Here is a 24,467-nt window from a genome sequence, read left to right as displayed (position 1 = left end):
GCGGGGGTAAAACCAGGGTAACCATGGGAATAAGCTATAAACAGGGTTACCTAGTCAGTGAGCGTATGGGAACAGTCAGAGGGCAGGAACAGAGAAAAGAATAGAGACAAAGGAATGTTTGAGCTGTGAAATGCAGAGCTGGAAGACAGGCATAGCGTGTCTTCCAATTCGAAAGGAAAAAAATACAGTTGGATGATTTATGACTTAACCTTGCTGAGTACAATATGAGCAACCAAATTACACGATCTGCATGATGAAATACTCACAGTTACGAAATAAATTCTGCAATGCTGACTCGCAGTATAGTAATATGATAAAAACTAGCTGAGATATCAAACGTAACAATGCAGAACGTTGAAAGGACTCTGTGGAGGGAAAAAAAAAGCAGGCTCTCATGTTGTCTCGAGTGCTGATTGACAGATGCAGTGACGCACAGACTCCCAGCTTGACCAAGTTCTTCCAGCATGATAACAATTTATTTGATCATACTTCCATATTTCAGATTATTCCCACACTTCATTCAGTGGGCATCCTGCATCCAAAACCAAAGAGCTAATGAGGGAAATTCCAAAAATGGAGAGAGAGGAAGAGGGAAATACTCTCTCAGAGTGCAAGTTCACTGTGATCAAAGTTGAAGTTCAAAGCAAATTTAATATCAAAGTATGTATATGTTACCACAAACTGCCTTGAGATTCAATATCTTCACAGGAAAAAAAGAATACAATAGAATTTACAAAAAAAATGACTGACAAACAAGCAATGTGCAAAAGAAAGTAAACCGTGCAAATAAACAAAAATAATACCGAGAACATGAGTAGTCCTTGAAAGTGAGTCTGAATGTTGCAGCGTAAAAACTGTTGTTGAACTTGGTGGAGTGCGGTCCAAGGCTTCTGTCCGACGATGTAGCAAGAAGGGAGATTAGCCTGAGTGGTGGGACTCTTTGATGATGGATGCTGCTTTCTTGTGGCAGTGCTTCATATAAATGTATTCAATACTGGGGAGAGTTTTGCCTGTGACTGGGCTGCACCCATCACTTTTTGCTGTCTTTTCCATTCCTGGGCACTGGTGTTTGTATACCAGGCCATAATGCAACCAATTAGGATACTCTACACTGTGCATTAATAGAAGTTTATCAAAGTTTTTTGTGACATGCTGAATCTATGGAATCTCTAAAGAAGTGGAGGCACTGTTAAGCTGCCTCCTTGATGACACTTATGTGCTGGAAGACACTAGCAGTATTGTGGAAGTTCCAGGTGTCAGGGGTCATGAAGTGTGTGAAATTACCACTACTAGCAAGAAGATTATTGGGACACTGAAAGGTCTGAAGGTAGATAAGTCACCTGGACCAGATGGTGTACACCCCAGGGTTCTGAAAGAGATGGCTGAAGAGATTGTGGAGGTATTGGTGATGATTATTCAAAATTCACTACTTTCTAGAATGGTTCAGGAAGACTGGAAAATTGCAAATGTCACTCCACTCTTCAAGAAGGGAGAGAGGCAGAAGAAAGGAAGCTATAAGCCAGTTAGTCTGACCTCAGTGGTTGGGAAGATGTTGGAGTTGATTATTAAGGATGAGGTCTCAGGGTACTTGGAGGCACATGATAAGATAGGCCGTAGTCAGCATGGTTTCATCAAGGGAAAATCTTCTGTGACAAATCTGTTGGAATTCTTTGAAGAAATAACAAGCAGGATAGACAAAGGAGAATGGGTTGTTGCTGTGAATTTGGATTTTCAGAAGGTCTTTGACAAGGTACCACACATGAGGCTGCTTAACAAGTTATGAGCCCATTGTATTACAGGAAAGATTCCAGCATGGATAAAGCAGTGGCTGATTGGCAGGAGGCAAAGAGTGGGAATAAAGGGAGCCTTTTCTGGTTGGCATCCGGTGACTAGTGGTGTTCCACGGGGGTCTGTGTTGGGACTGATTCTTTTTATGTTATATGTCAATGAATTGTATGATGGAATTGATGGCTTTGTTACAAAGATTGCAGACAATACAAAGACAGGTGGAGCAGCAGGTAGTTTTGAGGAAGTAGAGACTACAGAAGGACTTAGACAGATTAGAAGAATGGGCAAAGAAATGGCAGGGGGAATATAGTGTCAGGAAGTATATGGTCATACTCTTTGGTAGAAGAAATGAAATGGTTGGCTATTTTCTAAATGGAGAGAAAACACAAAGAACTGAGGCACAAAGGGACTTGGGAGCACTTGTGAAGGATTCTCTAAAAGTTAATTTTCAGGTTGAGTCTGTGGTGAGGAAGGCAAATGCAACGTTAGCATTCATTTCAAGTGGACTAGAATATAAAAGCAAGGATGTAATGTTGAGACTTTATAAAGCACTGGTGAGGGCTCACTTGGAAAATTGTGAGCAGTTTTGGGCCCCTTACCTTAGAAAGGATGCATTGAAACTGGAGAGGGCTCAAAGGAGGTTCACAAAAATGCTTCCAGGTTTGAATGGCTTGTCATATGAAGAGTGTCAGATGGCTCTAGGCCTGTATTCACTATAATTCAGAAGAATGAGGGGTGATCTCATTGAAACCTATCAAATGGTGAAAGGCCATAGGATGTTTCCTATGGTGGGAGAGTCTAAGACCTGAGGACTCAGCCTCAGAATAGAGGGGTGTCCTTTCAGAATGGAGATGAGGAGGAACTTCTTTAACCAGAGAGTGGTGAATCTGTGGAATTCTTTGCCACAGGCAGATGTGGAGGCCAAATCTTTATGTATATTTAAGGCAGAGGTTGATAGATTCTTGATTGGTCAGAGCATGAAGGGATATGGGGAGAAGGCAGGAGATTGGTGCTGTGACAAAAAATGGATCAACTAGGATGAAATGGTGGAGCAGCCTTGATGGGCCAAATGGCCTAATTCTGCTCTTATGCCTTATGGTCTTATTGGCTTATGGACTGATGGAAAATAATGCTGGAGAGGTAGTAATGGGGGAACAAAGAAATAGCAGATGAACTTAATAAACATTTTGCGTCAGTCTTCACTGTGGAAGACACTAGCAGAATCCCAGAATATTGAATGCTGGGGGCAGAAGTGAGTGTTGTTGCTATTACTGTGGAGAAGATGCTTGGTAACCTGAAAAATCTGAGGTAGATAAGTCACCCGGACCTAATGGACTACACCCCAGGGTTCTGAAGGAGGTAGCTAAAGAGATTCTGGAGGTATCACGAAAGATCTTTCAAGAATCATTGATTCTGGAATGATTCTGAAGGACTGGAAATTTCCAAATGCCACTCTTTAAGGAAGGAGGGAGGCAGAAGACAGGAAATTATAGACTAGTTAGCCGGACATCAGTGGTTGAAAAGATGTTGGTCTATTATTAAAGATGAGGTTTCAGGGTATTTGGAGGCACATGACAAAATAGAACAAAGTTTGCATGGTTTCCTTGAGGGAAGATCTCACCTGACAAATCTGTTGGAATCCTTTGGGAAGTAACAGTCAGAATAGACAAAGGAGAGTCAATAGATCTTGTTTATTTGGATATTCAGAAAGCATTTGACAAAGTGCCACACATGAGGCTGCAAAACAAGATAAGCCCACGGTATTGCAGGATAGATACTAGCATGGATAGAAGATTGGCTGCCTGGCAGAAGGCAAAGAGTGGGAATGAAGGGAGCCTTTTCTGGTTGGCTGCCAGTGACTACTGGTGTTCCACATGGGTCAGTGCTGGGACCATTTTTTCCATGTTATATGTCAATGATTTGGATGAAGGAATTGATGACTTTGTGGCCAAGTTTGCAGACGATACAAAGATAGGTGGAAGGGCAGGCATTGTTGAGGAACCAGGGTGTCTGCAGAAGGACTTAGACAGATTAGGAGAATAGGCAAAGAAGTAGCAGATGAAATATAGTGTAAAATGCCTGGTCAAGCACTTTGGTAGAAGGAATAAAGGCATGGACTATTTTCTAAATGGGGAGAAAATACATAAATCAGAGTTGCAATGGGACTTAAGAGTCCCCATTCAGGACTCCCTAAAGGTTAGCTTGCAGGTTCAGTAGGTGGTAAGGAAGGCAAATGCAATGTTAGCATTGATTTTGAGAGGACTAGAATACAAAAGCAGGAATGTAATGCTGAACAAACAACAAACATCAAAGTTGCTGGTAATGCTGAGGTTTAATAAGGCTTTGGTCAGATTGCACTTGGAGTATTGTGAGCAGCTTCGGGCTCCTTATCTAAGAAAAGATGTGCTGGCATTGGAGAGGGCCCAGAGAAGGTTGAAGAAAATGATCCCGGGAATGAAAGGGTTAACACATGAGGAGTGTTTGATGGCCCTGGGTCTGTGCTCGCTGGAGTTTAGAAGAATGAAGAAGGATCTCATTGAAACCTATTGAATATTGAGGCCTAGGTAGACAGGATGTGGAGAGAATGTTTCCTATAGTGGGGGAGTCTCAGACCAGAGGGCACAGCCTCTGAATAGTGAGACATCCATTTAAAACAGAGATGAGGAAAAATTTCTTTAGCCAAAGTGCAGTCTGACCAATCCCTTCTGAAGCCTCAGCATTACATCTTTAATGCATCATTAGTCTTTTCCAATTGATGATCATTTCTGAGAACTGCATCCTCTTCTGATGCACGATCTTGACCAGCCCTATCCCTCTATAGGTGTTGCTTGACCTGCTGAGTTCATCCAGTTAAAAAAAATTATATATACTCTCTCTTGTTAGGTAGAATCCCGACACTCAGACTAATGAGCTGATTAGAACCACAGCAAAGAGATGATGTGGAAACTTATGAGATAGTACCACGAAAGGCGGTTTGGGTGAACAGTGGAGAAAAAAAAACCACTACATAAGTAAACCACTGGCTTCCAGTCCACATTTCCTATTGTAAAGTGCAATACACAAGAAGTGCAAAGTTTAACCGTCACTATACTTAGTTGGTGTCCTAGTGCACAATTCTGTTTTATACCTGGAATGCACAAAGCATTCTGTGATTTGAGTCGCCATCTCTGAACAGCTATCATTAGAGTTCCGGCTTTCAAAAAGCATCAAGTTTCACAGCTTGCAATACTTACAGTATTGCCTATGTCAAGAATATTTAGAGTGATAATGAGTTCAACTCAAAAACTTGACATATGCTCTGACTTCTGGTGAAAATCTGGCCGAGTTGTGCCACATCGCCTTTGCGTTGAGCTAGCAACATGGCCTCGTAAAAATAAGAAAGACTGCTAAAAAAAACGCTGTCACGACAGCGTCCCGATGACCCCACTCGGAGTTAAGGGCTTTCTTCTTCTGTACACCTGCTCGTTAATGAAAATATCGCATCAGCAACTCAATGTATAAAAACATACGGACATGGTCAAGAGGTTCAGCTATTCCTCAAACTAAACATCCGAATGGGCAATAAATGTGATCTAAGCGACTTTGACTGTGGAATGATTGTTGGTGCCAGACAGGGTGGTTTGAGTATCTCAGAAACTGCTGATCTCCTGGGAAATTCACGCATAACAGTCTCTAGAGTTTACAGAGAATACAGCGAAAAACAAAACCATCCAGTGAGTGTCAATACTGTGGGCAAAAACGGCCACAGAGAGGTGAGCAAGAGGTCAGGAGAGAATGAGCAGACTGGTTCAAGCTGACAGGAAGATGACAGAAACTCAAAGAGCCATGTGCTACAACAGTGGTGTGCAGATGAACATCTCTGATCACAAAACACATAAAAACTTCAAGTGATGGGCAACAACAGTAGAAGATGATGAACATGCACTCAGCGGCCACTTTATTAGACACAGGAGCTTGACCCGAGTATGAAATGTAGCATGTGTACAAATTTCCAAATATAATTTTTCTTTTTAAATGACCAACAGCTCAAACCCATGTCAAGCAAATTATTTCAATGTTACAGCCTCCAGTTACTTTGAGGTTACAGGTATTACCCGCTCTTTGATGACCACTCCTCAGGACTCCTATGGAATCTGCAAGTTCACGGTGACCTAAGCTTGGTTCCTCTAATTCAATGTGATTGTAGCCTGTCTGTCTGTCCATCCGTCTGTCTGCATCTCTCTTCCTCTCTCTATCTCTCTGTCTCCTGTCTCTCTCTCTCCCTGCTTATCTCTCTCTCGCTCTCTGTCTCTCTCCATCTCACTTCTCTATTTCTAACTTGCTCTCTCTCTCTATTGTTCCATCCTGACTCTCTCACTGTCTCTATAGCAGTCTTTCTGTCTCACTCTCTCTCTTTCCAACCTGCTCTTTCTCTTCCTCTGTATCTCCCTCCCTCTGTCTACCTCTCTCTACTCCTGTCTCTCTCTCTCCTCCTGTTTCTCTCCCTCTCTCCTTCTCTGTCTATCTCGCTCCCCTCTGTCTATATCTCTCTCTCCCTTTCTCTCTCTCTCTCACCCTGTCTGTCACCTCTATCTCTCTCTCTATCTCCCTCCATCTCAAACTCTCTCTATGCCTGTCATCCCTTTCTATCTCTATCTCTTGCTCTCTCTTTCTCTGTCCATCTATATTTCTGTCTCTGTGTCCACCTCTGTCTCTCTCTCCCCGTCTATCTCACTGTCTCTCTCCATCTCACTTCTCTATTTCTAACGTGCTCTCTCTCTCTATATCTGTGTCTCTCTCTCCATCTCTGTCTCCCTCCATCTCTTTGTCTCTATCTCTCTCTCTTGTTAACAAAGGAGACAAGATTTTCTTTTGTTTTAACAACTTTACTATATATATAATTTTCATTGGTTTAGGTGAATTACTTTAACTCTAGTTGTTAGGCCTAATAAATATCTTAAGGTACCCTATACCCTCATTTAGTGCCTTCAGAGTACTACAAAATATAAAATATATATATCAACTCAAATGTCTTTTAGGATATGGGAATTAATTCCATCAGTTCAATGTCCATTAGGATATGGGGATTAGTTCTAACCCTTGATGTTGATACAGTTCATAAGGTACCAAATGCATTCACTAAGTGCTTTCAACAGCACAAGAGCCGGAGCTCCCTTCTTAGTGGGACAGTCAGCTAGCTGTTTCCTTTGTAGTTGACCATAGCAAGTCATGAATTTTCTGTGCTTCAACAAGTTCCTTAATGCCGCTTATCTCTAGATGAAGCCTCTTCTCTGTAACTGACTTGTTGGATTTGATGGTGCCAACTAGAGAATAGTTGCCCATGAACTGAGGTATTTGTCGACTGTTCTTCTTTGGGTACCACGGAAAAGCTCAGAATAGAGTGTGGCCAGATAAACAGCACTGTCAATACCTTCAGACATTGCAAGGGTTTCTTCTGCCAGCATGCAACATACAACACTTCGGATTCTTTTTGATTGCGAATAGAGAGATGAAACTCTTCCCTCTTCTCCCATCAGAACAATAAAATGACCCCTTGAGGATGTCCATCAGGAAGATTTCCAAGAGAGGCATCACTGAAGACAACGAGCCTCAGTGAGCCATCTTTTCCAAGCTGTTGAAACTTCAGGACTACTTTTTCAGATTGAATTCTGTGCACTCTCGTTTGCCTCATCTAAAGCTTGTACTGTGGCATTTTTGTGCTGGATGCCATGTTGCAGGCATCAAACGTGATGTCAGGTCTGCTCTGCCTTGCCACTCATACAATCTGACCTATCTTTGACCTGAGCTGCTCAGCTTCAGCTTCACCGAGTGGTGCATTCCGTTGAGTGGCATGTGAGATTCCATGTGGATTGTCTGAAGATTCCTGATGTAGCTCTCTTGGTGCAGTTGTACTGTTCCATCAACAGCAAGGATGTCTACTCCTACTTTAGAATGGAAAAATAGTCTCATCTGGAGTCATGTTCTCTGTGACAATTAGTACTTCCTTCTCACATTGGTTCTCAGTCATGTCTTTATCTGGAATGTTCATACAGTAATGTTCAGAGCTGGTGAGCTCAAGACACACTGGCTGTTGAAACACTGTTGCTTCGTCATTCTCCATAACCAATACTGCTCTTGCTTTCTTTCAGGAAGTTTTACTCAAGAGTAATGAGTTCACTGGTACCACCTCCGTTTCGATGTAACATTTTGTCTGCACCTGGTTTTGTGGGAATTTTCACTTTTTTGGTAGGATGTACAATCTTTCCATCTCCAGATTTGGATGCTTTGTTACTAGGTGTATCTGTGTTCACCAGTTTATACTCTTCATTCCGGTTTAGTTCACTTACATAGCTTTCAAGCCATTTTTCTCTACATACTGTGCACGTGCATGCTGTATCAATAACAGCACATCCTAGAGATTCTATCATCAAAATCTCTGCATCAGTAAGTGATTCCTTTGCAAACAATGTGATATGGCTCTCTTCTAAATCTTCAGATTTGTTATTTTCTTCAATGAGCTTAACTTGTTCTGTTCTGTGCAGACAGTTTTTTTTGTCCAGTGATAAGTACTCTAACAATTAGCACTTTTCAATCTCCTGCTGTACTCGTCTAGTGGATTTGTGCCAGGTATTGTTGCCCTCATCTGGTCACCCTGAGAACTACACTTGCTACTTTCTCATTTCCGCTTAGCGAAGTACATCGTTTCCTGACTCAAATTAATTCTGGCCGTTGTCTTGGCAGCATTTTCTCCAGAAATGCTCTTCAGTGCCGATTTCATACATGCAAGTGTAAGTTCTGTACATGTAATTAATGCTAGCAGTATCCAACAATTTTGAAAGCTAATACTGTATCAGGAAGGTCCATTTGTATTTACATGTGTGACTGTACTTTTGTTCAAAATCAATGAAATAACCAGCCACATTTATAGAAATGTCAAAGTCTGAATAGGCCTCATAAATCTAATCCTTTTCTTCCTTCATCAAAATGGAGTCAAGTGCATTTATTAGCACAGTCATACCATCATCTTTGTTCAAGTCTTCCACTGAAATTTTCATCCCAGTCTCTCTTCACTATTCCCTAAAGTGACAGTACATCTGCAAGCATTTGCCCCCTTTAAAATGGCACACTAAATCATCACTGGTGCAGCCAATTGGTTTTAGAAGTCACATAATTAGTTAAATGGAGGTCTGTTTTTGGAGACCTATGTGCAGTCAAGGTGTTGCAATTGACTGTAGTAAAAATACACCTGTATCTGGAAGTTAGTATCCTGGCAACAACTACACCATGAAGACAAAAGGACACTCTGAGAAAAGGTTATTGAGAAGCACAAGAACCATAGAACACTACAGCACAGAAAACAGGCCATTCAGCCCTTCTAGTCTGTGCCAAAACTTTATTCCACTAGTCCCATTGACCTGCACCCAGCCCATAACCCTCCAGACCTCTCCCATCCATGTAGCTGTCCAATCTATTCTTAAAACTTAAGAATAAGCCCACATTTACCACGTCAGATGGCAGCTCATTCCACACTCCCACCACTCTCTGAGTGAAGAAGTTCCCCTTAATGTTCCCCCTAAACCATTCCCCTTTCACCCTAAAGCCATGTCCTCTCGTATTTATCTCTCCTAACCTAAGTGGAAAGAGCCTACTTGCATTTACTCTGTCTATACCCCTCATAATTTTGCAAACCTCTATCCAATCTCCCCTCATTCTTCTACGCTCCAAGGAATAAAGTCCTAACCTGTTCAATCTTTCCCTGTAATTCAACTTGAAGATCTGGCAACATCCTAGTAAATCTTCTCTGCACTCTTTCAACCTTACTGATATCCTTCCTATAGTTAGGTGACCAGAACTGCACACAATACTCCAAATTTGGCCTCACCAATGTCTTATACAACCTCACCATAACATCCCAGCTCCTATACTCAATACTTTGATTTATGAATGCCAGGATGCCAAAAGCCTTCTTTACAACCCTGTCTACCTGTGACACCACTTTCAGGAAATTATGTATCTGAACTCCCAGATCCCTTTGTTCCTCCAAACTCCTCAATGCCCTACTATTTACTGTGTATGTCCTACTTTGATTTGTCCTTCCAAAATGCAACACCTCACACTTGTCTGCATTAAATTCCATCTGCTATTTTCTGGCCCATTTTTCCGGTTGGTCCAGATCACTCTGCAAGCTTTGAAGGCCTTCCTCGCTGTTCACAACGCCTCCAATCTTAGTGTCATCAGCAAACTTGCTGATCCAATTTACCACATTATTATTTAGATCATTGATATAGACAACAAACAACAATGGTCCCAGCACAGATCCCTGAGGCACACCACTAGCCACAGGCCTCCAGTCTGAGAAGCAATCATCCACTACCACTCTGTCTTCTCCCACACAGCCAATTTCGAATCCAGTTTACAACCTCACCATGGATACCTAGCGTCTGAACCTTCTGAACTAACCTCCCATGTGGGACCTTGTCAAAGGCCTTACTAAATTCCATGTAGACAACATCCACAGCCTTTCCTTCGTCTACTTTCTTGGTAACCTCCTCGAAAAACTTGTTAGAACAGATAGTGAGGGGAGGAGGATAAAGGTCATGCGAGGACTGCATGTACAGACAGAAATCAAAGGTTTGTACGTGATAGAAATGTTCTCAGGTGCATCTATTTCAATGCAAGGAGTATTGTAGGCAAGGGAGATGAGCTTAGGGCATGGATTGGCACGTGGGATTACGACATTATTGCTATTAGTGAGACTTGGTTGCAGGAGGGGCAGGACTGGCAGCTTAATGTTAACATAGAATAGTACAGCACAGTACAGGCCCTTCGGCCCACAATGTTGTGCCGACCGGTATAGTGAGAGGGACAGAGGGAGAAAAAGGAGAGAGAGAGAAAAAGAATGTGTGTATCACTATACCCCTTGCCCATCCTCTGGGTTTTTCCCCCCCTCCCCCTTTTCTTTTTCCGTGGGCCTCCTGTCCCATGATCCTCTCATATCCCTTTTGCCAATCACCTGTCCAGCTCTTGGCTCCATCCCTCCCCCTCCTGTCTTCTCCTATCATTTCAAATCTCTTAGTAGCTCTTTTTTCAGTTAGTCAGTTAGTCCTGACGAAGGGTCTCGGCCCGAAACGTCTCTTCCTAGAGATGCTGCCTGGCCTGCTGCATTCACCAACAATTTTTATGTGTGTTGCTGAATTTCCATCATCTGCAGATTTCCTCGTGTTTGCATTAAGGCATGAGGTTGCTTTGGCAGATAAAGTGACGGTAAACCCGAAGGGTTTCTACAAGTATATTAAGAATAAAAAGATAATAAGGGACAAAATTGGTCCCCTAGAAGATCAGAGTGGTCATCTATGTGTGGAGTCTTATGAGATGGGGGAGATCTTAAACAGTTTCTTTGCATCAGTATTTACTCAGGAAATTGGCATAGTGTATATTGAAGGAAGGGAAACAAGCAGTAGTGTCATGGAACATATAGAGATTAAAGAGGAGGAGGCGCTTGCTCCCTTACAGCGAATAAAGGTAGATAAATCCCCCCGGGCCAGATGTGATATTTCCTCGGACCTTGAGACAGACTAGTGCAAAAATTGCAGGGCCCTGGCAGAAATATTTAAAATGTCCTTAGCCACGGGTGGGGTGCTGGAGGATTGGAGGGTAGCTCATGTTGTTCCGTTGTTTAAAAAAGGCTTCAAAAATAAGCCAGGAAACTACAGGCAGGGAAGTCTGACGTTGGTGGTGGGTAAGTTGCTGGAGGGGATTCTGAGGAAGAGGATCCACTAACATTTGGAGATACAGGGTCTGTTTTTGGGACTTACAGCATGGCTTTTGTGCATGGAAACTCGTGTCCAACAAGTCTCTTTCAGACCTTCAAGGAGGTAACCAAGAGTGTAGACGAGGGTAGGGCAGTGGATGTTAATTAACTATATGGACTTTAGCAAGGCCTTTGACAAGGTCTCTCATGGCAGGCTAGTCTGCAAGGTTGAATTGCATGGAATTAAGGGGGAATATAGTGGATTGGATTCATAATTGGTTCATTGGTAGGAAGGATGGGGTGATGTCAAGGGAGATGGGGTGATGCCACAAGGATTGATACTAGGGCCTTTGTTATTTAAAATGTTATTTATAATTTACATAGATAATTTGGATGTGAATACACAAGACATGGTTAGTAAGTTTGCAGATGATAAAAGCAGCTTCAAAGGTAAATACAGTGGCAAAGGCATGCTGGCCTTCATCAATCAGGGTATTGGGAAGTTATGATGCAATAAGGCACTGGTGAGGCCACACTTGGCATATTGTGTACAGTTCGGTCACCCTATTGTAGGAAAGATGTTATTAAACTAGAAAGGGTACAATAAAAATTACCAGGATGTTGCCTGGACTTGGGGGGAGGGCTAAATTACAAGGGCAGATTGCATAGACTAGGATTTTATTCTCTGGAATATAGGATATTGAGGGATGACCTGACAGAAATATACAAGATCATGAGGGGCATGGACAAGGTACAAATGGTGGCATCCGTTAGTCTCGCAAGACCACGGACCTGCGCCTGGAAAGTTCCAGGGCGCAGGCCTGGGCAAGGTTTTATGGAAGACCGGCAGTTACCCTGTTACACTGTTGGCATGGACCATCTGGACCAAAAGGCCTGTTTGGTAGCTCTGTATAAAATTATGACAATTCCCCAGGACAGACATTGCAGTATAGAGGAATGGCAACAACGAAAAGATATTAAAGTAATTGGACACAACAATTTATTTTTTTTCTCTCATTTTAAATGAATTTACATGATTTACTTTAGTAAAAAAAATTTAAAAATGACTTTAATACATTATTAGCATTTCTGAATATCAGAGTCATTTAGAAATATTCATAGCTTTTGACGAGTTTAGCAGCAGGCTAAGCCAGGAGGCATGGCTTAGCCAATTGCCAGAATTCTTTTTCCAACTGTTTCTTGTATGGAGCTTGGTCCAATGAAGCCCATGGAGTGCCTCATCTGGGTAACTGAGCCCTTTGTTCCAAGCCCTGGCCACCAAGGATATGGATATCTTCGTCCAACAGGTTCAAGCTGCAGGATGTGATTAAATAAGTGCATGTTTAGCAGAAAGAACAGTAGTGAGAGTGGCCATTTGTCACTGACCAGAATATCTAGGTCTTCCATAAATCTAGAAGTTATAATGAGCTCCACAAACCTCAACATTTTTACATCTGTCATCACAGATAAGTTGTAAGCAAATGACTAATCAAACTCTAGCAGGGAATCTGTGGTTACCTGATCTGACCAGACAGTAAAATTGTTCCTAAATATGCAATTCAATGAAAAAATTGACCTTGAATTTTTGCCACAGTTGCTCTCAAACTTTCTTTTCTGCTCTGCTGTGTTAATTTCTTAGTTTAAAAGTATGCGGTAGTAACAAGGGCATGAATTTAAATAGATAGTCACTAATCATAAAGTAAGGATCACAGAACTAGAGAACTAATATATTACCCATGGATAGCTGATTGGTTGAAGGACAGAAAGCAACATAAGAATAAGTAAGTTATTTTTAGATTCACAGTTTTACTTGTGGGATCAGTCCTGGTATCTTCAGTTCATCACAGCTTATATTAATGACTTAGATGAAAATGCATCAAAGTTAACATTGATATCTACGTCCGTTGATAGCCATCTGTTTACTTACGGCCCACAAGGGAAACTGAGGACACAAAATGTCTGCAAAAAGATGATAGATTAAGCAAATGGCAAGATAGCATATGAAGTGTGAGGTTTCTCTTTGGTTACAGGAATAGCAATTGCGAGAAGATAATAGATGATGGTGTGTTGGGTCATAAGATACAGGAACAAAATATGCAAATACACATTTAGGAAAGCAAATGATAATCTAGCCTTCACTGTGGAAACACTGAATTGCAAAAGTAAGGAAGATATTGAAATTTTACCAGACTTTGGTCACGGAAACTTGCCATTCAGCCCACCAAGTTCATGTCCACCACTAATCAACCATTTACACTAAACCAGCATTAATCCTATTATTAATTCTCTACACGTCCTCTTTAATGCTACCAGATTCTACTTACTAATTTATATTGCCAAAGAACCAACCTGCATGCCTTGGGGATGTAGGAGGAAACCTACAAGTCACAGGGAGATTGTGTCAACATAGCATTTGATGTCAGGGTTGAACCTATGTCTGGGACTGAGAGGCATAACTCTTACTAGCAGCAACACCATGACACCTCACAAATGGAGTACTGTGTGTAGCTTTAGTTTTGCAGCAGAGATCGACAAGATTTATTGGCTCTTTATCCTTTAGCTCTCTGGTTTTAGACATTCCACACCAAAATGGAGAGTGTTGTGAATGGTTAGTGTTTAAGTGCTTCTGATACTGAGATTGATTGGCTTCTCAATAGTGAGAGAATTGAAGGAAATGTTAATCAGGTGACAAAGATCAGCCTTAATCTTACTACAAGTAGAATAGGCTCACTAGTCTCTATACCTACATCTGCTTCTATTTAAGTTCTTACACAAATACAAGTCCACAGCATTACATGCATGCAACAGGATTTATCAACACACGATTACTCTATACCAAACTAGGCCTGGAGACTCAACAACTAACCTTTAAAGTGCAGCGATCGCCTTTGCAGCAACCCTGCGTCCCAGAGGGAGACCCAGATCAGTTATCGCTAGCACAGTCTTTGGTTTGGATAGAGCAGGCAATTTCATGAGCTCAGAAACCTGTTTTAGAAAAAAATATGTACAGTGCAATCAAACACAAAGAGCATCTGAATTGTAAGTGATACTGAGATGCAACGACTCATTCTGAAATTTGCATTAGATTTTACTTAAGAAGCCTTAACTGGCTACATGACTTAAGTTCTTTTGTTTACAAAGATCAACTAAATACAGTTATATATTGTAGCTTCACACATCAAAGTTGCTGGTGAACACAGCAGGCCAGGCAGCATCTCTAGGAAGAGGTGCAGTCGACGTTTCAGGCCGAGACCCTTCGTCAGGACTAACTGAAGGAAGAGTGAGTAAGGGATTTGAAAGTTGGAGGGGGAGAGGGAGATCCAAAATGATAGGAGAAGACAGGAGGGGGAGGGATGGATCCAAGAGCTGGACAGGTGATAGGCAAAAGGGATACGAGACGACCATGGGACAGGAGGCCCATAGAGAAGGAAAAGGTGGGGGGGGGATCCAGAGGATGGGCAAGGGGTATAGTCAGAGGGACAGAGGGAGAAAAAGGAGAGAGAGAGAAAGAATGTGTGTCTATAAATAAATAACGGATGGGGTACGAGGGGGAGGTGGGGCATTAGCGGAAGTTACAGAAGTCAATGTTCATGCTATTAGGTTGGAGGCTTGTATTAAATTGTAGCTTCATTTTTTTTGAAAATCTAGTCCTGTTTGCAATTTCTAGACAAGAAATTATATTCCGAAAAACATTCATTACTTAATGGTACAATATAATTAAATATAATATTGCATGTCACATTCATATTTAAACAGAAGTCATCTAGTTTTGCAATATTATACTAAAAACAAGTATGGGGTAACTTAAAAACAACAAATTCACGATCATATTGCACCTTTTGCAATAAAGCACTCAAAGCTTTATCATTTTTATTTTACAGCTAATTAGGCAATTTTGAATTTGTTAGCCAGTAGGTACACAAGTATAAATAAACACAATTACAAATAATCATTTTTTGGGTATTAGTTGAGCAATAGTTGTTGACACTGGAGAACCTATCTGATTCTCTTTGGATCATTTATGTAACTATCCAAGAGGACAGGCATGGTCTGGGTTTAAACCTCTGATGAAAAAAAGCATGTTCAGCAGTATATTTTTCATCCACTAAAGTGCCAAACAGGATTGTGCAGTTAGTTCTGAACCATTAATCAATAATCTGAAATGTTAACCCTCTCTAACTCTGTATACTTAGACTGAAAAGAGTCCCCTTGTGAAGAACAGGATATAGTCGGGGCACCCACAACATAGCAAAACTTTGCCTTCAGTAGAGAATAGGGCAAAATAGAGCAATACTACAAAGACTTGTATTATTGACCCTTCAAATTAGTTATCTATTCAAAGCTATCTTAGAACCATTTTCAATAAAGGAGAGACAAGGCATTAAATTAGCAAGAAGGTGATACTTTCCCATGAGGGTTCCAGGAAAATTTTCACAATTACACAATTAGTTCACAAACATTTTGTTCCTTTGGAAATTCAAGCTTATATTTCTTTCTTGTTCTATAATGAGGACATATGGCATGTACAGTGTGAATAGAATGTAACAATCATCAGCAAACACTTCAAGTTCTGAATTAATGTTGAAAGGATAGTCTGAATAATGACCCCTTAAACAAAGCTAACGTGAGGACCACAGCTGTTTAACCATTTTCACAAGATAGCATATGACTGAACCTGATTCAGCACCATAGAGTGAGTTTCACAAAATAAAAGGACTAGTTTCAGTCCTTCCCGGTGAGGCAACACTTCACTTGTGAATCTGCTGGGGTTGTCTATCCAGTGCTCTTGATGGAGTCTCCTCTACATTGGTGAGACCCATTGTAAATTGGGGGATCACTTTGGTAAGCAACTCCGCACCATCCACCGCAAGCAGGATTTCCCAGTGGCTAAACATTTTAATTCCGATTCCCATTCCCTTTCCGACACGTCAATCCATGGCCCTTTCTTGTATCAAAATGAGGCCACCCTCAAGGAGGAGGACCAACACCTTATATTCTTGTTAGGTACCCTCCAACCTGATGGCATGAATATCAATTTCTCCTTCCGGTGAACAAAATCCACCCCCCCCCCCCCCCCATTCCCCATCCTGACCTTTTACTACTACTCACCTGCCTATTACTTTCCCCTGGATTCCCTCTTCCTTCCCTTTCTCCTATTGTCCACTCTCCTCTCTTGTCAGATTCTTTCTTCTCCAGCCCTTAATTAACGTTTTCCACCCACCTGGCTTCACCCATCACCTTTTTCCTTTCCCCTCTCCCCACTTTTTAATTCAGGCATCTCCCCCCATCTTCTCAGTCCTGAAGAAGGGTTCTGGTCATAAATGTCGACTGTTGGACACTTTTCCATAGATGCTGCCTGACCTTCTGAGCTCCTCCAGCATTTTGTGTGTTGCTTTGGATTTCCAGCATTTATAGATTTTGTGTTTGTGATTTGTTAGTTATACATGCCTGTTTTATAGCATTCAAAGCTAAACATTGAGCACGCAGAAAGATCTACAAATAATTTATGTACTCATTTATATCTGGATATCAATCAATCTGAAGAATTGACTTACCATGGTAAAAGGCATGAACTGGAGAATGCTACCACGGCTTCCTTGGTCCAAGCATTCTACGCATTCTTCCATAAACCACTGGACAAACTGGGTGTGCGGACCAGCCACCTTTGAGCTCAGGATTGAGGAAATCAAGAGGAACAAGTTTGCTGAAAAGGAAGTTGAGAAAGTTAGTGCTCCACGCCTCCACCTTGTCTTGGCCAGCTTTTAATGAATATTCAGCAGCGTCAGTGGAGGAACATTTCACATTTTGTTGAATCTGAAAGACTCTCCACTATAACACCACCTTAACATGATTTAGATTTCTATCAGCTGAATAAAATAGAAATGGATGTACATCTGGCTCTTTATCCTTAGCTCACAGGTGTTACACATTCCCGCCAACATAGCATGCCCACGATGTTCAGCAGAACCACAAAACAAGTCCTCTTTTCACCCACCCCTTCATACACACAGACAGGCCTCCAACCCCAGGACTCCGAGTCTCCAGGCCTTGTCCCCAGGCTCTCAGATATCGGGCCTTCAACCTGAGACTTCGCCACAGGACTTGCCGATCATGGTTTTGACCTTCAAGCCTCGACTTCCAGACTTGCACAGACCTCTGAGCCTGGTGACTCCTCCAGGTCTCTACCATTAGTCTTTGACCCTCAGGGCTTCTACCTTTGGACTTGCTGCGCTCTGAACATTGATTTCTGGCTTTGCCAGACTTCGCTGATGTCAGCGTATTGACTCCAGGACTTGCCAATCATGGGTTTGACCTTCGACTTCCATACTTGTATGGACCTTGTTTGAGCTTTGGGCCTTGACTTCTGGACTTGCATGACCCCGGTAACCTGGGGGTGGGGGTACCCACTTCTATGACTTTGTACCCAGGACTTGCCACCCATACTGACCTACAATCTGGGACTATGACTCACTAACTAGGGGATCACTGGTCTCCTCAGTGCCTCCAGGATCGCTGACATTCAACTGCGGAACACCTGCCCAGTCTCTTCATTTACTAGCCCTGATCTCTAACTCCCCATCATCCCCATCCCTAAACCCTAACGGATTCCCTATCTCCCAGTGCTTCCCCCAGAACTATCCCTATGAGTAGTTAAAAAAAAAACAACCAAGTTTGAGCCACAACATTGGTGGAAATCATAGCTTGGCACCATCTTGACTGGAAAGGTCCTGACCTTGGGCGTTGCTTGTAGAGTTTGTACATTCTCCCTGTGACCACATCCCTAACACTTTGGGTTAACTGGAAATTAGCTACTGTAAGTTATCCAAGTCAGTGTAAGTGGCAAAATAATCACATAGGAATTGATTGACATACAAGACAGAATAAGTTACAGAGCTATAATAAGGTGGAAATAGAACAGATAGGATTAAACACAAGAGATTCTGCAGATACTGGAAATCCAGAGTAACACACACAAAATGTTGGAGGAACTTAGCAAGTCAGGCAGCATCTATGCAGGAGAATAAACAGTCGATGTTTTGGGTCCAGACTTTCATCAGGACTGAAAAGGGGGAAGAAGCCAGAAGAAGGTGGTGGAGGGGAGGGGAAAGAGTACAATCTGGCAGGTGACAGGGGAAGGTGGGTGAGTAGGGGATTAATCTTTCCTGCAACCAGCTTGGACTGAATGAGTAGCCTATATTCATTTTGTGTTACAATAAGTAAATTTAGAAACAGTAAGAAAAGCCTTCTTACAGCACAAGCTCACATAAGGTCATGCCAGTATGGCTGGGGAGATACGGCTTATGAAATGTTCACAGCAGTAAAGCAGTGAGGACTGCAAATATTAAATGTAACTAGCAGCATTCAGTGGGAGGCAAATGTGAGTTGCAGTCAAGCCAAGCATGACTGATCTACCTGCAACCAAATAGAAATAATGTTCAATTGTTATTTTTCAATGTTACTTGAGTACGTCCCAAACACAATGTGCTGCAATTTTAAAAACTTTGACTCATACTAGAAGTCATTTAATATGCTTCAAATGCTCTTAAAACTGTATGTCTATTGATCTGGCTCTTCTTCGTGTACAAGATGATCACTGACTCCCAAGAGGATGTGTATTCAAAATGTGCTTCACTGAGCTCAGATTTCACCAAATATCAAAGTGAATAGCAATTAACAGCATGGGAACTCCTCTCCTAATTATTAAGAGATGGCAGGACCATTATAAAGAGATCGCATAGACAACCTCCATAAGCCAATCTATACTTTCTGTACCAGTGAATCCTAAATATTCTGCGGTGTTATCTGGAAAAAGAGCATTGATTTTCAAGTGCTCTGACGAACTTCTCCTTATCAAAGTGAAATAAAACTAGCAACCATTTAAACATGAGAAAGTCTGCAGATGCTGGAAATCCAAAGCAATGTACACAAAATGCTGGAGGAACTTAGCAAGCCAGTTAGCATCAATGGAAATGAACAAAGAGTCGATGTTTCATAAACACAAAAAATCTGCAGATGCTGGGATCAAAGCAACACTCACAATACACTGGAGGAACTCAGCAGGTCGGGCAGCATCAGTGGAAATGTCGACTCATCGTTTCCACTGATGCTGCCCGACCTGCTGAATTCCTCCACCGTATTGTGAGTGTTGAGTCGATGTTTCAGTCAAGACGCTTCTTCTGGACTATTTATCTTATTGTTCTGCATGGCACCTTACACAATGGTTTCAACTTTTACCAAAGGGAATAATTATAAATGCAATTAGTCGGCTATACAATGCTTTGGAATTTCTAGAGGGCTTTGTGGTCAATTTCTTTCCTCAAAAAGTTCAAAATATATATTAAAAAATCCCTTTTTAATTCTATGGACTTCCAATCTGCAGAAATTTGTTCCAATGATTTTTTTGTACTGCCTTTGTCAAATAATATTGTGATATCAGTTTAGCAATAAGTACCACCACAATCTCTTTCTGTTTTATTTTATGTAAAAACCTTTATTTTATATATCCATCTAACTGCGTAATGAAGCAAAGCAGTTTCCCCTTTGGTGTCCCTGTCAGTTGCAAGCTCCCACTGAATAAATATGATACTCAACAATGACCTCTCAAACATTGCTTAACTTCTTCCTTTTGTCAGTTTTTGTCCTATTGTTGATTACATAACTCATCAGAAAGATCACTTCAGTATCAAATTTAAATAATGATTTCCGAGAAACTCCATTTGAAATAAAGAATCAACTTACCAGTATATCACAATTTCAATATGCTTTGTAATGAAATAGCAAAAAATAGGTATCTGTAATTCAGCAGAATATCTGGATACTGGGTAAAGTAATATGAAGACAAATTTAAAATCTAGATTCCAAAGAAGGAACCAAGACAGCATCTTTTGGACTATTTGAATATCCCAATGTGATTTAATCAGAATTAAATACAACCCTGCATCTAAGCATAGAAACAACACACACCTGAATGCGTTTGAGTGAACACTGATAACTTACCCAATACTCTTTTCAAGGGATCTCTCATGTTTATGTTATGAAGCTGAGAGGCCGAAAGTGAGCTGCTCATTGAACGGTCACCTGAAGATTATATGTTAAAATAATTATAAAATACACATAAGTAATGTGAGAGAAACAGAAAAATATAACAAATGGCTGGAGCCCTGATAGCTAACTAACCATAAAAGGGAAGATTAAAAAAGGAAAACTGAATTGTCATCATATTTCAACATATTCATGGAAGAGTGAGAAAGAAATAAAGCTCAAATTCTTTGGAACTGAGTCATCCATAAGTTGATATGCCTGATGATGGAAGTTAAATTAACCGAGGGGCAGAAATTGTGATTAACATTCAAGCTTGGCAGACAGCTATTTATTTCATTTTTATTTGGATATACACCGCCCAGCAAACCACTTATTTAACACTAGCCTAATCAAAGGACAATTTACAATGACCGATTAACCATCTAACCAGTACGTCTTTGGACTGTGGGAGGAAACCCGGTCACACAGGGAAAATGCACAAACTCCTTACCGACAGTGTTGGAATTGAATTCCAAACTTGGAAAACCAGAGCTGTAATAGCATCGTGCTTATGGCTATACTTCCAGGAAGTATAAATGAACAACCAGTCCAACCTATCAATGAGAACTGGAGGGAAAGGTTGGACAATAAGGAGATATATATCTCCTTTGTACTCAATATCAAGTCTCTCCATTTAGAAAATTTAGAAAATATAGAAAATAGTCACCCCCTGCATTTCTTCTACCAAAGTGCATGACCATACACTTTCTGACACTGTATTCCATCTGCCATTTCTTTGCCCATTCTCCTAATCTAAGTCCTTCTGTAGTCTCTCTACTTCCTCAAAACTACCTGACCATCCACCTATTTCCATATCGTCTGCAGCTCTGCTGCCATCTCTGCTAGTGTTCTTTTCCAGTTAATTCTGGCCAACTCCTCTCTCATGCCTTTGTAATTCCCTTACTCCACTGTGATACTGATACATCTGACTTTAGCTTCTCCTTCTCAAATTGCAGGATGAATTTGATCATATTATGATCACTTGCCCCTAAAGGTTCTTTTACCTTTAAGCTCTTTAATCAATTCCAGTTCATTGCACAACACCCAATCCAGTATAGCTGATTCCCTAGTGGGCTCAACCATGAGTTGCTCTGAAATACCATCTCGTTGACATTCTAGAAATGTCCCCTCCTGGAATACAGCACCAACCTGATTTTCCCAATCTACCAGCATATTGAAATCCCCACTGTAACATTGCCCTTTTGGCGTGCATTTTCTATCTCCTGTTGTAATTTGTAGACCACATCCTTACTACTGTTTGGGGGACTGTCTCCCATCAGGGTGTTTTTACCCTTGCAGTTTCTTAGCTCTATGCACAATGATTCAACACCTTCCAACCCTATGTCATCTCTTTTTAATGATAGGCCACAAGACATAGGAGCAGAATTAGGCCATTTGGCCCATTGACTTTGCACTGCCATTTAATCATGGCTGATCCTTTTTTTCTCCTCCTCAACCCCATTTCCTAGCCTTCTCCTCATAACCTTTGATGCCATGTAAATGACATACAAACTTTGTAATTGCATTTTTTACCAACAGAGCGATGCCACTCCCTCTGCCTTCCTGCCTGATCTTTCAATACAAAGTGTATCCTTGGATGTTAAACTCCCACTATAATTTTCTTTCAGCCATGATTTGGTGATGCCTACAACACCACACACGCTAATCTGCAACTGTGCTACAAGTTTATCTACTTTATTCGTATACTGCGTGCATTCAAATACAACACCTTCAGTCCTGTTATTGACCCTTATCGATTTTGTCTGCTTTTATACACTGCAACTCATCCTGTTGACTACAATTTTGTCCTATCAACTGCTTCTCCTCACTACATTTTGCCTCTGTTTATAAAACAGCCACCTCATCTTCAGCACTATCACCCACCTTTTCTACAATACTTCTTGCATCGAAATGTAAGATCCCTGAGGAACATGACTGGTCACTGATCTCCAGCCAACACAACACCCTTCCACCACTAACCTTTGTCTTATATGGCCAAGGCCAATTTGGAATCCCAGTTACCTAGTCGCTGTGGATACAACGCATTTTCATCATCTGGATCTAAGGCGATTTGGTAGGGGCTGAATGGTTTACTCCTTCTTCTATTTCTTAAGAGACTGAAATATGGAAATGCTGATACAGAGCAGATTCTAACTAATCGAAAATAAAAATGAACATTGTGCTTAAAAATTAAACTTTATGCAAAGTAAACCACTGAATCACTGGCAGGGTGATTACTACCTAGGCACCTTCCGTTCTCTCAGGTCAACAGTTTCATATTTACTATACCTGCCAACTGCAATTAACATACACCCACACACATCCAATTAACCAGGTATTACATATAGTCTTTAGTAATGACTCTGTGAAAGAAAACGCAAGGTCCTTAGAATCGCAAATCCTAAATTTGCGGAGCTCCTGCTGCCAAGATGTGTTGTCTTATATTTTATAGTATTGCTCAAAACAAACTTGATTTCAAATTTGGCTTCCACCCAGAAATCTTTCTAGACAGTAAGCTGTAAAACAACATAACATCACATCCATATATATCTGACGTTCACTGCTTTTCACTAGGCTTGGAAATGATTTAAGTCAAGAGCACCTACCAGGGCTAGAAAGGATATTTGGATCCTCTTCATTTGAACTTAACAATCGCAACAGTTTTGATGGCTGGCTGTCATCCAAAGGAAATAAATTGATGTAGTCCTGTGGAAAGAGAAGCCCAATAGTTATCCAAGCCACCATTTATTGATTATACATTTCCTAGACAGCTAGGATGCAACATCTATGATCGACCACGACCAACAGAGGGCCTTTTTTCAATTAAAGCAAATGATTCAGGTGGAAATACTCCTGCTATCTGATTGGTTTAAAATCAATTGTGAAAGCTGCATGAAAAATATTATGTCTAATTCAACACAGTTAGCATTTCAAATGTACCTCATTTCAGTTGCTATCACCAATCTGTTCCAATTAAAACCAAAGTGGAAGGATCACTTTTCTTTTGAAATTTATTGGAGGCAATTCTATACTTTTGAGTTGAGTTGTAGACAAATTGTAATGGTTCATTGTAATGTTAGCACTTTTCACCAACCATGAGAAAATTTCATTGCAATATATGCCAGGATGGAGATTTTAATGGACGAATGACTGCTAAAATCACAAGATAAATACGTAGTGCACAATGAAGCATAGAAAATGCATGGATAGATACAGAAAGCACTTCTACACCAATGCAGGAGTCCATACACAAGTCAGATATGAGGCTCACAAAATGGGCACCAACCCCCATCCGTATTTTCTATGCTTCAAATGATTGTTTAAAATAGACCACCTATGAAAGTGATCAATGTAAGAGGCATTTGCTGAGGCAAACACTGAGGGTCACAAATCTTGAACTGTGTCTTGTGCTTCAACTCTGTGTAACCCTTTCTGGTATGGTGCATGTCACATCCATCCCTATCTCATGTAATACACATTGACATTCCATTGCAATATTGCATTATATGGAAAAAAAAAGTCAGCACATAATGTTAAAATAAAGCTGCATTTCCCTCATAAGGGAGGAACCAATGATCTGCTGGTTCCATAGGCTGCTGTTATTGAGGTCACACTTTAATAACAAAGAAAAGTCTGAGCACTTAACTCAATGCTATTTATAAAGTCTTACTGTGTGTCAAGGTTCAGGAGCATCTACACTCCAAAAGTATGTTATTATTCACAATCCAATTTTGAATATCACCAAGAAGTGAAAGGTGCTTTATTAATCAAGCTCCTGTTCTCTCTGGGACAAATTCCATTTCCATGAATTAGTTTCATAATTTATAATCAATTCTAGTGGTCATAGATTAAGTAATGGTTTTACTGA

At 41.0% G+C, this 24,467-nt stretch overlaps 1 protein-coding gene across 4 annotated transcripts in view; it reads right to left on the bottom strand.

The window, feature by feature from the left end:
- Positions 1-12,495: 12,495 nt before the first annotated feature.
- Positions 12,496-24,467, bottom strand: part of med24 (mediator complex subunit 24) — a 75,608-nt gene continuing 63,636 nt past the window's right edge. For all 4 annotated transcript variants that reach the window (XM_072249872.1, XM_072249875.1, XM_072249873.1 and 1 more), the window contains 5 exons: positions 23,206-23,305; positions 20,516-20,596; positions 17,074-17,222; positions 14,385-14,503; positions 12,496-12,832 (listed from right to left, as the gene is read on the bottom strand). In XM_072249872.1, coding sequence (XP_072105973.1) covers positions 14,387-14,503; positions 17,074-17,222; positions 20,516-20,596; positions 23,206-23,305 — 447 coding nt within the window. In that variant the 3' untranslated portion in view covers positions 12,496-12,832; positions 14,385-14,386. The remainder of the gene's footprint in view (positions 12,833-14,384; positions 14,504-17,073; positions 17,223-20,515; positions 20,597-23,205; positions 23,306-24,467) is intronic.

Source organism: Mobula birostris, chromosome X (assembly GCF_030028105.1).
Source record: "Mobula birostris isolate sMobBir1 chromosome X, sMobBir1.hap1, whole genome shotgun sequence".
NCBI classification, from domain to species: domain Eukaryota; kingdom Metazoa; phylum Chordata; class Chondrichthyes; order Myliobatiformes; family Myliobatidae; genus Mobula; species Mobula birostris.
This window is presented reverse-complemented; position numbering and strand designations above follow the sequence as displayed.